This window comes from Mesocricetus auratus, unplaced genomic scaffold, assembly GCF_017639785.1.
Source record: "Mesocricetus auratus isolate SY011 unplaced genomic scaffold, BCM_Maur_2.0 Super-Scaffold_6730, whole genome shotgun sequence".
In the NCBI taxonomy this organism is placed as follows: domain Eukaryota; kingdom Metazoa; phylum Chordata; class Mammalia; order Rodentia; family Cricetidae; genus Mesocricetus; species Mesocricetus auratus.
In genome coordinates, this window is record NW_024429184.1 from 115404352 (window position 1) to 115419405 (window position 15054).

At 44.6% G+C, this 15054-nt stretch overlaps 1 protein-coding gene across 1 annotated transcript in view; it reads right to left on the reverse strand.

The window, feature by feature from the left end:
- Arhgap26 (Rho GTPase activating protein 26) overlaps positions 1-15054 on the reverse strand; it is a 381582-nt gene that overhangs the window by 84928 nt on the left and 281600 nt on the right. The window contains 1 exon segment of the mRNA XM_021226648.2: positions 5608-5746. Within this exon segment, the coding sequence (XP_021082307.1) occupies positions 5608-5746 (139 nt within the window).

The window sequence follows — 15054 nt, forward strand, 5'->3', positions numbered from 1 at the left end:
AACAAAATGCCAGCAATTGTCAAGGTCCCCCCCACTTAGCCACAGTTGGTCTAACTTAAGTTAGTGTAGTGACCAGAATCTGGGTCTCCCGCCTCTGACAGCCCTGCAGAAATGGAGCATCCATTATTATTAAGCTCCCTACAATTTAATGCATGTCAACGTCTAGGAACTATTATTCTAAGAAGCTCATTTCAACATCTTTGTGTAAATACTAAAGGCTGGGGACAAGATCACTCTCTGTTGTCAATCTGTAGCCTCTTGAAGAAATCACAAAGGTGTGAGACCTTGCTGCAGGCTCTCTTCAGTCCTTCTGGCTCTACTCCCATAGCTGTCCTGCAAAAGTGCATCCTGGGGTGTGTACCCTTAACTCAGGTACACCAGTCCCACTTCTGCGGGGAGGTGATCTATGTAGAAACCCGGGGGTAAACAGCAATCTCCCTTGCTACCATCCGTCTGGTGGCTCAGCTGACAAACTTCCTTCCATCTGTTCAGAGGTGATCACAAATGAGAGTGCCTTGGCCCAGTAAGCTAAAACCATCCCTGACTGCATATTGCTTTTAGCAGCACTGTTGCTGGGTCTGGAGGAGAGGCTGCCACCTGGCTATAGATTGTCAGTTTGCATATTAAAGAACTCATTCAATATGGCTTAACTGCCCCCAAGTATCCCTGGAAGCTGAGGTAGATGGCTTTTACTGCTTCTGTGTCTTAGCTTAGCAAGGTTTTCACTTCTATGGCTCAAAAACTGATGAAGGTCCCTTTGTAAAGATAAAAAGGCATAGGGGAGGGAGGGCATCTGGGTGACACACTCTTGCTATCTGCTTAAAGTCTCTTTCGGTTTATCTCATAGGATTATCAATTGGGGGTAGGAGAAGAAATAATGATGGACTTAGCATGATGGCTGGCACATTACTTAAGCTATCACGGTGACTGAATGAGGTTCAAATAGAGTTTGGTCTCAAGGGTTCTTTATTAAATATATCCACCCATTCCTCCATACTAGTTCCCCAGCCTAATGAAATTTAATTTTCAGATTCATGAAAACAACAAATACTTGGTCTCCCAGATTATGCCACAACAGTCCTCCCTAACCAAATCATGTCTCCCAGGATCTATCCCACAGGCTGAAACTGGAAGTCTGGGTCATGAGTGGTTAACGGTATAGCACAGAGAGTGGGTACAGATTTCCTACTTTGTTGCTAGGTGACCCTGAGTACATCACTGATTCTAAATTTTATTTCTCCTGAGCTGGAAAAAAGAGATACTACCCGTCATATAACTTTAAGGTTAAAATTATGGCATTATACACAGGGGCCATCATGGAAAAATAAACAACTTTAATAAGTATTCCTTCACAGTAAACATAGATAAAGAGAGGATGGAATTTTATGGGGAATGTCTTCTAAGTTCCACATGGGGAAGCTATCTTCCCACAGCTCTACGAGGACTAACGGCTGTGCTCAGGCAGTTCTACACCACAGACCTCTCTGTAGCTTTTCTCCAGATTGGAACCTTCATTTCCTTCAGTATCTTTCTCAAAACTCCCCCTTTCACACTCCTTGACCAGCTGCAGACGACTCTGCCTGCTAGTCTCTCTCCTCCCTATAGCATCCAGTGGGTTTCTCAAGACTTGCACGTGTTGCTACAGTGGCTTTTAAATCTCATCATTCCCTTTGCTCTTTTCTAGAGTTCTCACCTCGGAGGCTACTTCTACCAGCCCGTCTGAGCTTTCAGACTGACCGAATTCTTCACCAACATCAGCACATAGAGTCCACTGTCCTCATAAATGCAGCCTTCTGTTCATGACAAAAGCAAGTTGGAGAGGACTTCACTCACTCCAAAAGATGGAAGCCCAAAGTCACGTGCAGGTGCCTGGGTGTGCAACTGGTCTACCCACGCAGAAAGAAAAACCCCTCCTAAAAAATGAGACACACACATCTATGAGCTCCAGCTGGCACACAGGACATTTGCACCAGACACTTCTGAGTCACAAGTGAAGGTGCTAAGAATTATGAACTCTCAATCTGACCTTCAGGACTGTCCTCTCAAGAGGAAGCCAATGACAACGCAGGGCCACAAGCACTGGCACAGATTTACCACACACACCCCACCCCGAGAGAAAGGAATGGGTCTATGGAGCAGGATCCTTGAAGAGGAGTGGCAGTCTATTGAAAATAACAACTGGAATCCCAGAGGGACTTTTCTGAGCCTTCCTGCTAAGTATCTCAGGGCAGACAGCATAGGGACTGCCAAATGCATTGTTATCACACTGCAGGTATTGCAGAGAAGAGACAGGAGCAAAACAAGGCTCAGCGTAGATCAGAAAGACAGACAGACAGAAGAGGACATGACTTTCCAAAAAGTAGGATTTGGCCAGTGTGAAGACAGGAGAGGTGTGCATGCAGATGCAAATACTGCATAGGCTCCCGGGAGATGGGAAAGATAAAGTTCAATCAAACCTTGACAGGTGTTCACTGTCAATAGCTCAGCTCCATTCTAGCCAAGTGAATACATTAAGAAAGATCGGAGTTGGTCATATAGAGGACCATGTCCACAGACATTTCACACGTGTCCGGCAAGTAATTCTGGGATTGAATGTGGAGGAATGTCTTTAACTTAGTAGCTAGGAATTTACTTTTATGTGATGATCACATCAAATTCATTTTTAGACATTTGACATACCAGAATTGAGGCTATGCAAAGAAGTCGGTTGTTTTAAGATCAATTTAAAATGTGGTAAACATGCAGCACACTCAAATAATGTAGCTGTGGCGCAAACAGTAAAAGGAGGCTGTATAAAGGATTACAATTTGGGAGGCCCTGAACTAGAAGAGGTTTCATTTGAAGGATGCAATTCTGTGGAAATACACAATTTGCTTCCATGAAAAACTTATACACTCCATACCCTTTCTTTCACTCCAAAGGGTGCTTTGAGAAAGATCTCTGCATTTGTCCATAAATTGAACGAAGGAAGGATAAAGTATATGGAAACATTACAGTGCATGGTCACCTACTGGTGATGGCACTGACTGGGTATGATTAAGCTAGAACTTCCCATTTCTTGGCCTCGTTCTCCTTGCACCATCTACCCCCATAGCCCCACCACCATGGACACCATTCCTATTCCACAGAAGAAAATAAGTGCTCAAAATGCACTTATCTTGATTATAAAATACACATACTTTTATATTCATATACACTGTCCAAACCAAATGCACACATAGACATAGGTACACATACACACACACACACACACACACACACACACACACACACACACGCAGATTTTTCTATTGAAATGTGTCTTACAGAAGCTAGACACTCTGCCAAAATCCAAGCATGTAGAGACTGCAGTCCTGTCTCCTGTCACTGGGAGGAAGCTGTATTGCTTCGTCACCCGCACCCAGCCTGTTCTGCTGCTTAGACAGGTCTGCTTTCACAGGTCCTTAACTCTGGGCCTTTGCCTCCTGTGACAAGCGCTAATCTCAGGTCAAGATCTAAGTGATTTTCTCCTCATCTCCCTCTTCTCCTCTCAATGCTGTAAAGCTTAGATCCAAGCACTACCTGAAGCCTGGGGGGATGACTGAGACAGCCTGCCCTGTCCCTGTCTGCACTGCACACTGCTTAGCAGGAAACCTTAGGTGACCGACCACGCGCTCCTGGAAACCTGAGAAGCACGTTACCCTGTAGCCTGGTGCCTCATTCCCTCAGCAGATGGGGATGAGGTCAGCCCTGTTCCAAGTGTTCCCTGGTACACACAGAGGAGCCCAAGTTCTGAGCAGACTATGGGGAGAATGACCCCTACCAGATGTTTAAGAACACGGCTTCTGTTAGAAGGGAAGCCAGGGCAGAGTCCATCAAGTCTGTGTCCTGGGAACTCTTCTAGGAACTGATATAAAGGAAATGATCTGAGCAGAGAGGGACAGATTTAAATCTAAAAATGGTAACAGTAGCTTTACTTATGAAAGCAAAGCATGGGCTGCAATCCAAACGGTGCTAACTCCCAAGGCATAGCCTTACTGTGAGAATTAAAAGCATCTTTCAACGAAGCAAGGTTTGGAGGGCAGAAAAGGTTTCATTTTATGAGCTATGGTAAAAAAGGCCTCTACTTGTCAATGCAAAAGGGTATCAAACCTTGAGAAGAAAAACAAAACAATACAATGCAGATATGAGTCCTTTCCTCCCTGAGGTAAGTAGGTCACTCTCCTCTCTGTGCCTTTGCTGGCATTCATACAGACCTGTCTTCATACTCATAGTCATCATCATCATTATCTTCAGTATCTACTGAGGATGTGCTAAATGTTCAACATGCTTTAATTTTCACAATAGTCCTATGCCATCAAAAGAGTTTGAAGCCTCGATTCCTACATTGCAACAAGTCTCTTATTAGAGAAAGTCAAGTGTGGCTCTATATTTTAGGGCCAGCCCCTGATCTCTGCAAAGATTCCAGGAAACCACTGTGCCTAATGTCAAGGATAGGAGACAGAGGTCCTGAAATGTCAGATACCAAAAGTCATCCATAGTCATCCATGGAGCCAGAATTCCCACTGAGACAACCCGGAGTTTTTTGCCAGGACATTGTATGGCCTTCCTTAATGCACATTTCTCTGTGAAACTAGCTGTTGTAAACACTGGACTAATTTTCTCACTCAAGTCTGAGTTCCTTATAGACAAGGTCCCCTTTATATAGCCCCAGACCATGAAGGCACCATGTAAATGTCCACTGCATGTTAGAACTAGTCTGTGTGTTTGTGTGTAACAGCCTTATGCCAGATGATACAACACATCATTTCTTTAATCCTCAGGTCTGTCCTTTGGGGTGAGCACTATTGCTGGGACTACTTTACAGGTACGCAGGCTGGGGGTGAAAGAGGTAAAAGTTTGCCCCTATGGCAAAGCTGATATAAGAACCAACACTGGCTTCACTCCTATACCACATAAGCAGATTGGCTGATTAACTTTTTTTTTCTTATTTGTTGTTTTCGCTTTGAGGCAGTTTTGTGCTATGTAGCTTTGGGTGGCCAGAAACTTGCTATGTAGACCAGGCTAGCCTCAGACTTGCAGGACTCCTCCTCTCTTGCCTCTGCTCGTTGCCTCCCAACTTCAGGGACACAAAAGTTGAAATAAGACTGTATATTTTAGGGCCTTGCACTTGATCTTTGCAAAGTATTCAGAAGTCCTGAGATGAAAAAGTTCAGAACATTTGTGGTGCTATTTCTCTTCTACTTGGAACAGAGAGGAATCATCTTCCAATTCAGTAACTAATTCCAAATATTTCAAAGTGTCAACACAGAGAAGAGTCTAAGAGTAAGCATAGGGCTCTGCTTCCCACGGGCACAGCCTAGGACACGTAACTCCCTCCAATACTAATTCCAAACCAAGTCAGGGAAAGGGAGCTGTTTCTATGAGACCTGCCAACAAAGGAGGGACCTCTGGCGAGGCCAGAGCCCAATTCCTTCTGTGCAGCAAGAGTGGAAGCTCAGCTTCTTGCCCAGAGACCTGTGCCTTTCTTTCTCAGTGGAACACAGACAGAGCACACAACACAGTGGGCCATAGAGGCAGCAGGGATGTCTCCACATATCACCCTGGCCCCAGACAGCAGACACTCACGTTTTTCTGTGGACGGCATAGCATGGAAGAGCGTCAGGGGCCTCTCGCTGCACGATGGGGGCTTGGAGTCACTGCTTTTCTTCCGGGACAGGTGTAGTTGGGCATTGGTGAGGGGCACGTCAGGCACGGTGTTGAATATCTGCACATTAGGGTAACAGAAAGGTTACACATTTCTGTGAATTAGGAAGAAAGTACAGGTCTGAATCATTAGGACCAGGAGCTTGGTGGTGAGTTCCAATAAGCAAGCAAAGACGAGAAAGGCTCTAGCGTTTGTAGGCCTCCAATGAGACACTTCCAGGAACTGGTATTGAGTACTTTCTCCAGGAATTGATTAGAGTTCACTTTCCTTTTTTAATCCCTTCTACTACAGTTTTTATGGATCTCCTCTGATCTATGCAAGGGGAACAGAAAACAACAGAGACAATTTAAACCACTGTCCACTAACAGTGAAAGGTCTTTACTGCCTTTGTCCCTTTGTCCAGAACCAATTAATCCAAATGTCCTTCTTCATTTGGTCTCTTCCCTAGTTATTTACAACTGCTTCACAGCTTTATCTCAGATTATAAAACATACTTATATAATGTTCCCAAACTGACACGGAGCAGGGGACATTCTCCCTCCTCACCAACCACCCTCGGTGGGAACAGCCTTTTTCTTTCAGCAGCTCTGTTATCTGCAAAGTTTAGCAATACCTTATTTCAAAGGATGGAGGTAGGTATCCCTGATCACACACACACACACACACACACACACACACACACACACACAAATACACACACACACATACACACTGTGGATGTGACTTGAGAGTCTGCTGTCGTGTGGATGTGAGGTAAGGGTCTATTGTACTGTGGATGCATCTCACACATACACACATACATACACACACACACACACACACACACACACACACACACACACCCTGTGGATGTGACTTAAGAGTCTGCTGTCGTGTGGATGTGAGGTAAGGGTCTATTGTACTGTGGATGCATCTCACACACATACACATACACACACACACACACACACACACACACCCTGTGGATGTGACTTGAGAGTCTGCTGTCGTGTGGATGTGAGGTAAGGGTCTATTGTACTATGGATACAGTCTGAAGGCGACAATGTAATTATATCACTATATCCAAGATAAATGATAAATGGGTGTTTATTGGGGAACGATTACACAGAAAAATACAAAGAACCACTGGAACGTTTCCCTGCTCTTCCTACTGAATCCACTGACCCAACAGAAAGAGCATCCAAAGGAAAGCCATGCCTCAAGCTCCTCTCTTTCTGCTTCTGTCTTCCTGAAGCCACACCCAAAGAGTTGTGGTTGCCGTTTCAGGTCCACAGACCAGATGCCTAGAGCAGTCTATTATAGTTTGGAAGTCATGTTGGTGAGAGTGCCTCACAGCTGTGGCAGCAGGAACGTGAGGCTGCTTGCTAACATCTCAATAGGTCAGAAATCCAAGATATCGACTAGAGGAAATGGGCTTGGCTATTAATCCCAAAGTTAGCCCCCAGTGATGACTTCTCCCAGATATGCCCCACCTCCCAAAAGTTCCACGGACTCCTCAAACAAGAGTATCAAATGCAAACCCTGGGGAACACTGCACACTCAAATCACAACAAGGTAAAAAAGTGAGACAAAAATCTTCCCAACTCTTGCTTGTCTTTCTGTGGAATGTGCTTATTACTGTAGCCAGCACTTAGGTGGTGCAGACCATGTAAGCAGCTGTCACTCACTGTAGCTCCTGGGGTAGGGGTCGCAGCACCCTGTGCTTTACAAGCTGACTCAGTGCTCAGCAAGTCTCCACAACTGCCCGTGTCCCAGCATCCCATAAGGAGCTAAAGACAACACAGGGGCCTTTTTGTAGATTCCTTTGTAAATGCATGTGATAGTAACACCCATTCAATCAACCCATTCTTTTGAACATCCACTTTACAGAGGCACCCAGTGAATGCAGCAAACGTGTTCCCTGTGGGTAGAGGATTTACATTTCCAGTAGCTGTGACTTACTAAGTATTTGCCACACCAAGCATGGAGCTGAGTGCTTTGTATCAGTCTCATTTAAGGCTAAACACACTTTTCCACAGCTGAGAGTATATTCTTCACATAGTTTTACATCCTACATTCTCCCTTCAATAAAAAGAATCTTCAAAGATGATTCATAATGATTTCATAACCTCCTCCACTTTACTGAGAGACGAAAGTTAACTGACTCTTTTGTTACACGCCCTTACACTGTGACATTAGCCTCCTGGGTATCCTCTTTCCAAGAGTCACGAGTCACGGGAGGACAGCACTAGCCACTTGCACCCCTCTACTTAGGGCTCAGGCTATGCCACAATTGTTTTTCTTATGGACCTCTTCTTTGTCTGTGTATTTTAAAATGAGACCCAATAGCTAAGTCACAAGAATTATGAGGGTTCCAGCTGAAACAGCTGCTCTTCCCGGGTTGGCAGGTCCCTGGCCCTGATGCCAGCCAGGCGGTTGAATCAGTCTCACTTCCAAACTCAGCTGTCGGAAGGTAGGTAGCATTATTCTATTTTCCCTGGTAGACTCAAACTTGAAGCGAGATAAACTGAGTGGCTGTGTAGAGCTGAGATCAACTGCAGTGAGAGGTGGGAAATTGAGACGTAGAGCAAAAGGAGACAACATCACCTCCAGAGCAGCCAGGAGCCCTAATAATAGGTCGACGGACGCTATTCATTTCTGCGAGCACTTGGAGCCTTTGGAGTGTAAGAAACGGGAAAGACTGTGCTTATTGTTAGCACAAGGCCTTCTTTCTTCCCCTTGACTTTGTCACCCCAACCATGGCGAGCTTGGCCACCCTGAGGTGACATGTCAATGAGCTCTGTCACTTACAGCTTAAATGGCTCCTAGATGTGTGCTTATGTCTGCTGAGCACGGAGCTGGGCATCTCACCTGACTCCTCCCCAAGCTGCAGGCTAACTCAGCACAAGGCATGGCATGACCATTTTACAAGAGCACCTCCCACCGTCCCCACCCCCATGAGGCCACAGGGATCAGAAGTGAAGCCTTTGGTTACAGCATCCATTTGGTCAGTTCACCCTCTCCATCAAACTTCACATAGAAACCACCATCTTGGGCTCCTGAGAATGGATTCTAACAAGTATTATGCCTCTCAGCAGCACCCTTCTGCCTGTGGCCCAGAATGCAGCACCTTCAGAAATTCATTGATGAGAGCAGCCAGAAAGGAATCCAGAGCTAAGAACAGGCCAGGTCCTGGTGACCTCTGGCCTCCAGGTATTGTCTTTCTTCCTAGCGAATCCACCTTGACGCAAACATTCAATAAGAAGTGGGGTTGGTAAGGTGGTAGAGGACTAATCTGCACACTCAGGAGGTTAGGGCAGGAGGATTATTCTAAGTCCAAATCAACACTGGGCTACATAGTGAGTTCAAGGCCTAGGACAAATAACAAGAATTTGGGAAGTATTATCCCCATGGCTGTTGCTCATTTAACTTGGAAATTTCCACACATGCAGGCTGATTTCCCAGCTACCTTCTGACCATGCCAAGCTTTCTCTGTGCTAAAAGTTCAAGTTGGGAGCCTATTCCACATGGAGGGATGCTCTCTCAGCCTGGATACATGGGGGAGGACCTAGGCTCTGCCTAGGATGATATGACAGACTCTGAAAATCCCTCATGGAAACCCTTACCCTCCCTGGGGAATGGAGGTGGGGATGGAGTGGGGTGGAGATTTGGGAGAAATGGGGGCCGGGGGAGGAGGGGAGGGAGAGGGAACTGAGAGTAACATATGTAAAAATTTAAATTAAAAAAAAAGTTTAAGTTGTAATTCTGATGTGCCTGAGTTACACAGCTCTTAGTTACTCCAGTTCTATTGAACAAATGAAGTTTTCTTTGGGCTGTCAGGAAGATTGCCACACAAAGGACTCTGTAATCTACAAGTATTAACTCATATGATCTACAAGCTCTATTATGTGGTGGGAACGATGTATTCATTTCACAGTGACTTTCCAAATTAACACAAAGAGGGAAGCTTTATTCTGTGCCCAAGTGTCCTGTTCAGACTGTCTGACTTAGAAACTAATTCCAACTTAATCAGGAACGCCTTACACATAAAAGCTAAGAAGACTGTGACCCTGCTGGGAGTCACTGGAGAATAAAGTTATAAAATAAAAATATAACTGCAAGGAACCTTTCCAAGTATTCCCAATTTCAAGTGTCCTGTGAGTGGAATTAACACACCATAAACACCAGGCTACATTTTCTCCTCAGGCCAGGCAGGGAAGTGTCACTGTTGGCCTCTGAACTCAGTGCGGGTAAGCACTGGGTCTTGACGTCCACCACCACCAGATTTTACCATCCATTGTAGCTACCTTACTGCAATATCGCCACATCAAATATAAAAAGGTAATTTAACGTCCTGAGATGGGTAAAAAGCAAACAAGCTCTGAAGCCAGACAGATCTGAGGTCAAATCCTGGCTTAGCCACCAACTAGCTGTATTATCTCCAGCAAGGGCTTTAACCCCTCTGAGCCTGTTTCCCTGAGAAAGATGATCACATTACACCTAAGATAAAGGACATAAAATGTGTATCACTGCACTGGTAAAGCACAGGCAAGGAAATGTGGTAGCATAAATGACAAGAAAATGAATTCATTTTAGTTTATCACGCTGTATAGTTATATGAATTAAAGACATGGATTATTTCCATCAAAATAACTCTAATGAGGGAAATGCAGTTATTGCCATCTTGTAGATGAGGAAATTGAGAATCACTAAAATTAACTGATTTGCGCAAAGTCTCACAGCTAGCTAGACCTAGATAGCCTGGCTGACTAGATACTGTGTCTTGTGTGCTATTGAAAAACAAATGTCAAAACATAAATATGATAACTTTTGTGGACTGACAGATCAGATTTCAGGCTTTTGTTAGGTCTGCGACCTTGAGCAAATTATGTAAGCTTCCAGCTTCCAAACATCCCATTCATAAGAAGGCACAGGACCATGCTGAGGGCTAAGAACCTAGTGGTTTGGCCTTTGCTGTGCAAAAGGCATTGCTGTATTTAGTAGAAAAGGGAGACAGACACAGAGTGTAAGAAGGAAATAAGTGGATATTGAAAAGGAAATATTTGCAGTCAAGACACAAGAATTCAATCTGTAAGCACAAATTTAATTACATTCTTTGCAAAATATCATCAGCCTTAGCTACCAACAGCAATGTTAGTATCTGATGTTCCTTTTTCCCGTGAGCTACCTACAGAGCTTAGGGGCTTTCAGCTGCTTTCTGACCATCTTGATGTTGTGGATCCCTGACACTTGTTGCGGAATTTGTTCTTAACTGTGTTGTGCATACATTTTTACACCTTTTAAAATCCCAGCTGTCACATGTGCCAGCAATTTAGAAGGATTAAGCGTCTCTCTACAAAGTGTGTCCTGTACTTTATTATGTGCCGTGACGTTCCTAGGAGGAAAAGGAGGTCATGATAAAGAAATTCTGAGTCTATAGCTACAATGTGGCCAGGAGTACAAGAACTCACACCCAAGGTAGAACCGCAGCTTAGTTGACAACTGAGGCTGAGAATTGCTCTTGAGACACAAATCCATCAGGGTTTTAGGTCACATGAGTCTAGCTGAGGAATACATGCCTGAGGAAGGGAAGCCCAGCTACTCTGCTCACTGGATCTGCTGAGGAACCCTGCACAGGGCAAGTGGAGCCTGAATCCCAGAGACTTCAGATCTGTGAGTCAGGGAAGCCACAGCAGGGATTATTTATCATTAACTGTGAAGAAGCCAAATCCAGAGGCCATAGCTACAGAGAGATTTTTTTTAAGGACACGTGGAAATCCCAAATCCTGTTGCTATCTGAGTTTTGGCAGAGATAAACAATTTGGAAAGTAGTTTGGGGGATTTTATTTAAAATCTCTCAAAAGGAACCAATTATCTTTAGTAACTAAGGACACACACATAGGGGATATGGGGGTGGTGGTGCTGTAACTTTCCATATCTCCAGCAACAGCCTACTTCCTGCTGCGTCTGCTGATAGAATTATTTAAAAAGTAACAGCAAACTATAGTCCCACTTGAGGGGTATTAAAGGAGCTTCCCAATACAAATGATTACTAGTGTACCTGGAGTTAAACAGGATAATTGTGTACTCAGACTGACAGACTTATTACATGAATAAAGAGTGTCCTACACTTGGGATAAGAAGGAACATGTTCTAAGAGGGACAGAGGCACTGCATTCCCATGTACAAGTCCATCTGCCTTGCTTCCTCAGGTCACAAAGACAGGAGTTTCAGGGAATCCAGGCACACGTTAGCATTAGGAGTGTCAATTTTGCATATCAACAAATGTGAAATACTAAGAAAATGAAAAGTAAATGCTGAACACCTGTCGGTGGCAGATTAACCAACTTCAGATTAACTAATACAAGTTTTGTGTGTGAAGTCAAACAGTAGTGCAATAAATTCGGTGCCATCAACATTTTTTGCAGGGCAAATGAAAGCAATTGACTCAAATTGACTCAAGTCACACTGACTCCATGGAGGATGATGCATTTCTTTGGGGATACGTGGTTGCACAAAGCTAGGGTACTTACCTTAGGGATTCAGTAAGGTCACCTATGGTTGCTACCTTATCTCTTTGGCACATGAGATTAATAGTTAACATACATTAAAAAGGACACATTTTGACAGTTAACGGTTTAAAGATCTACTCTCTTTATCTCTCCTAAAGCCCATTGATAGACTGCAAGGTAACTCTCACAATTTACAGATATGCTAGGTCTTGAGGGTGAAGATGACAGAGCACACCACTCACAGGCATGAGGACACAGAATCCTGCTTTTTCTCCAGAAACTTTCTCCAGAGTCACAGCCAAAAGAAATGTCACGAACCATCACAGAACCCAAGGCACCAATACTACTAGTATGTGTTGGAACTTAATGGTACAGTGTAACAAACACAACTGGCCTGAAGCTTCATGCTTAACCAAAGGCACAAGAAGGCAGTGAGCTTTCTTGACAAGGTTGTTCATCCCTGCCATTTACAACTGGCAGGTTAAACTGTACAGAGTAATGAGGAGAAAAACTTTAGAAGAAACTGTAAAAGTTTGGGACCTCTTGGGTATTTTAGATGACAGCAATAATATTTTGTATTTTTATTTCTAAATAGACACGTGAGAATTATTTCCACTATAACCCTGAGTATTTGTCTACTTGATAGTTTAAACCTTAATGCGACTAAACTGTGAGTTGGGGGCGGGGTGGGATTCTACTCATACAAAATTGGAAATTTTAAAGAAATAGCCATTACTTTATGTGAGCATGGTGGAGAGCCAGACTCTTTACTCTCTTAGCTTTCCACTCAAACCCTTTCAATTCTGCTCTTCCCTGGTGGCCACACAGCATAGGCGGAGTCCCAGGTGTAGAGTCCCTGGTAGGAAGACAGCATTTGTAGGCATTTGAGGAACACCTACTGATCTCCATACTGGCTGCCAGTGAGCCTGTCTATCAGCAGTGTAGAGGACTGTGTTTTCCTCCACATCCTTGCCAGCATTTCTTGTTGCTTGTTTTCTTGGTAACAGCCATTCTGGCTTGGTGACATACACTCTCAAACCAGTCTTAATTTGCATTCTCCTGATGGATAAGGATGTTGAATCTTCTTTTGAATATTTATTGACCACATAGGTTTGTAGGAAAATTTAAGTGAGAAGGAAGCTATAAAGCTGTTTAGTGCAATATCTTGTGAATAAATAATAAGTAAAATAAGTTATTTTTAATCAAAATTATATTTCTGGGCTCTGTTTATTAAACATATCTGGAATGTGTATAGACCGTATTAGCTCATTTTATATTACTAGAGTGATGGGTAGGGTAACTTTTGAAGAAAAGAAAATTCATCTGGTTCATAGTTCTGGAGGTCTAGGGTCAAGAAACCACATTTGAAAACAGCTTTCTTGCAAGTTGAGGTATAGGGCATTGAGAGAGAGAGAGAGGGGGGGGAGGAGGGAAGGAGGGAGGGAGGGAGGGAGGGAGGGGGAGAGGGAGAGGGAGAGGGAGAGGGAGAGAGGAGGGGGGAAGGAGAGAGGGAGGGAGGAAGAGACAGAGAGAGAGTTTGAAATAGAAAGGTGTGAGGAGCCGCCCTCGCTATCGCTATTGCCGTTAGAAGATGGCGCTGACATCTGCTGTCAGTTGGAGTTAACCGTTTAAGCTGTGCCTCTCCCGTGGCGTCATCTGGGGTGATGTGCAAACCACCAATCCCGGCTCTACACGTCTCACTCGGAGCTCCTAGGCTTATATAAGGGGCTGGGTTTCTTAGCTTGGGGTCTCCCTCTAAGAAGCTGATCATCTATCTCTCAAGATGCATTAAAGCTTTACTGCAGAAGGATCCGAGTGTTCTGCGTCGTTCTTGCTGGCGAGACGGTAGCGCGGGACATCTGGTGCCGAAACCCGGGAACTCTTCAACATCGCCGGCGCCGCGGGAGACCCATCGGAAGACGGGGCGGATTCAGAACTGCAGGGACGTAAGTTCAGAGAGGTATGCTTTATCCTGAACACCCCCTTTCTCGACTTTGGCCTTAGTTTGTCATCACCGTGGGACAGGTCAGTGGAGGCTTTGGTGCTAGTCCTGTTTGTCCTTCTCCTTCATCGTGGCTGGTGCTGACAGAACGGTGCTGTCAGTCTGGTGCTGTCAGTCTGGTGCTGTCAGTCTGGTGCTGTCAGTCTGGTAACGGAGTTGAGCGCCGTTTTTAGATAAGCCGCTAGCGCGATGGGGTTGTCACAGTCAGTGGTTACTGCCCTACAGACTGTGCTAAAACAAAGAGATCTTAAAATTGCACCACGAACACTTCAAAATTTTGTGAAGGAGGTAGATAGAGTGGCACCATGGTATGCTTGTTCCGGGTCCCTCACTGTGGCCTCATGGAACAAGCTAGGTAAAGAACTAGACAGGAAGCATGCAGAAGGAGATCTCCACTTAGGTACCAAAGCCATTTGGAAGCTAGTTAAAAACTGCTTGGAGGATGAGGCCTGTCACCCTGCTATAATAGAAAGTCAGGGAACCTTAGAGGAAGTTCAGGATAGCATGTCAGAAACTGAACGGAGTGAGAGAATGGGAGCTCGCAAAAGGAAAGACATGTCTAAGAAAAAAGGCCCTCCCCAAGAAGTTAAGAAAGGGGAGAGAAAGAAGGGAGTGATCATTCACCCCCTAACAAATCTAAGAAAAAGAAAAAGCCAGAATCTAGTCTATACCCTACAGTAGAGCTAGAAGCCTTGGAGCTAGATAATTCTGATTCTGACACTCTGTATTCTAGCGAAGAAGGTGGTCTAGAGGAGGAGGTGGCACGGTATGAGGAAGAAAGATATCACCCTGATAGACACCGGCCACTGAAAACAAAAATGAATGTGAGGCCACCACCTATAAATCCGGCGGGCTCACGCCCCTCAGCACCTCCG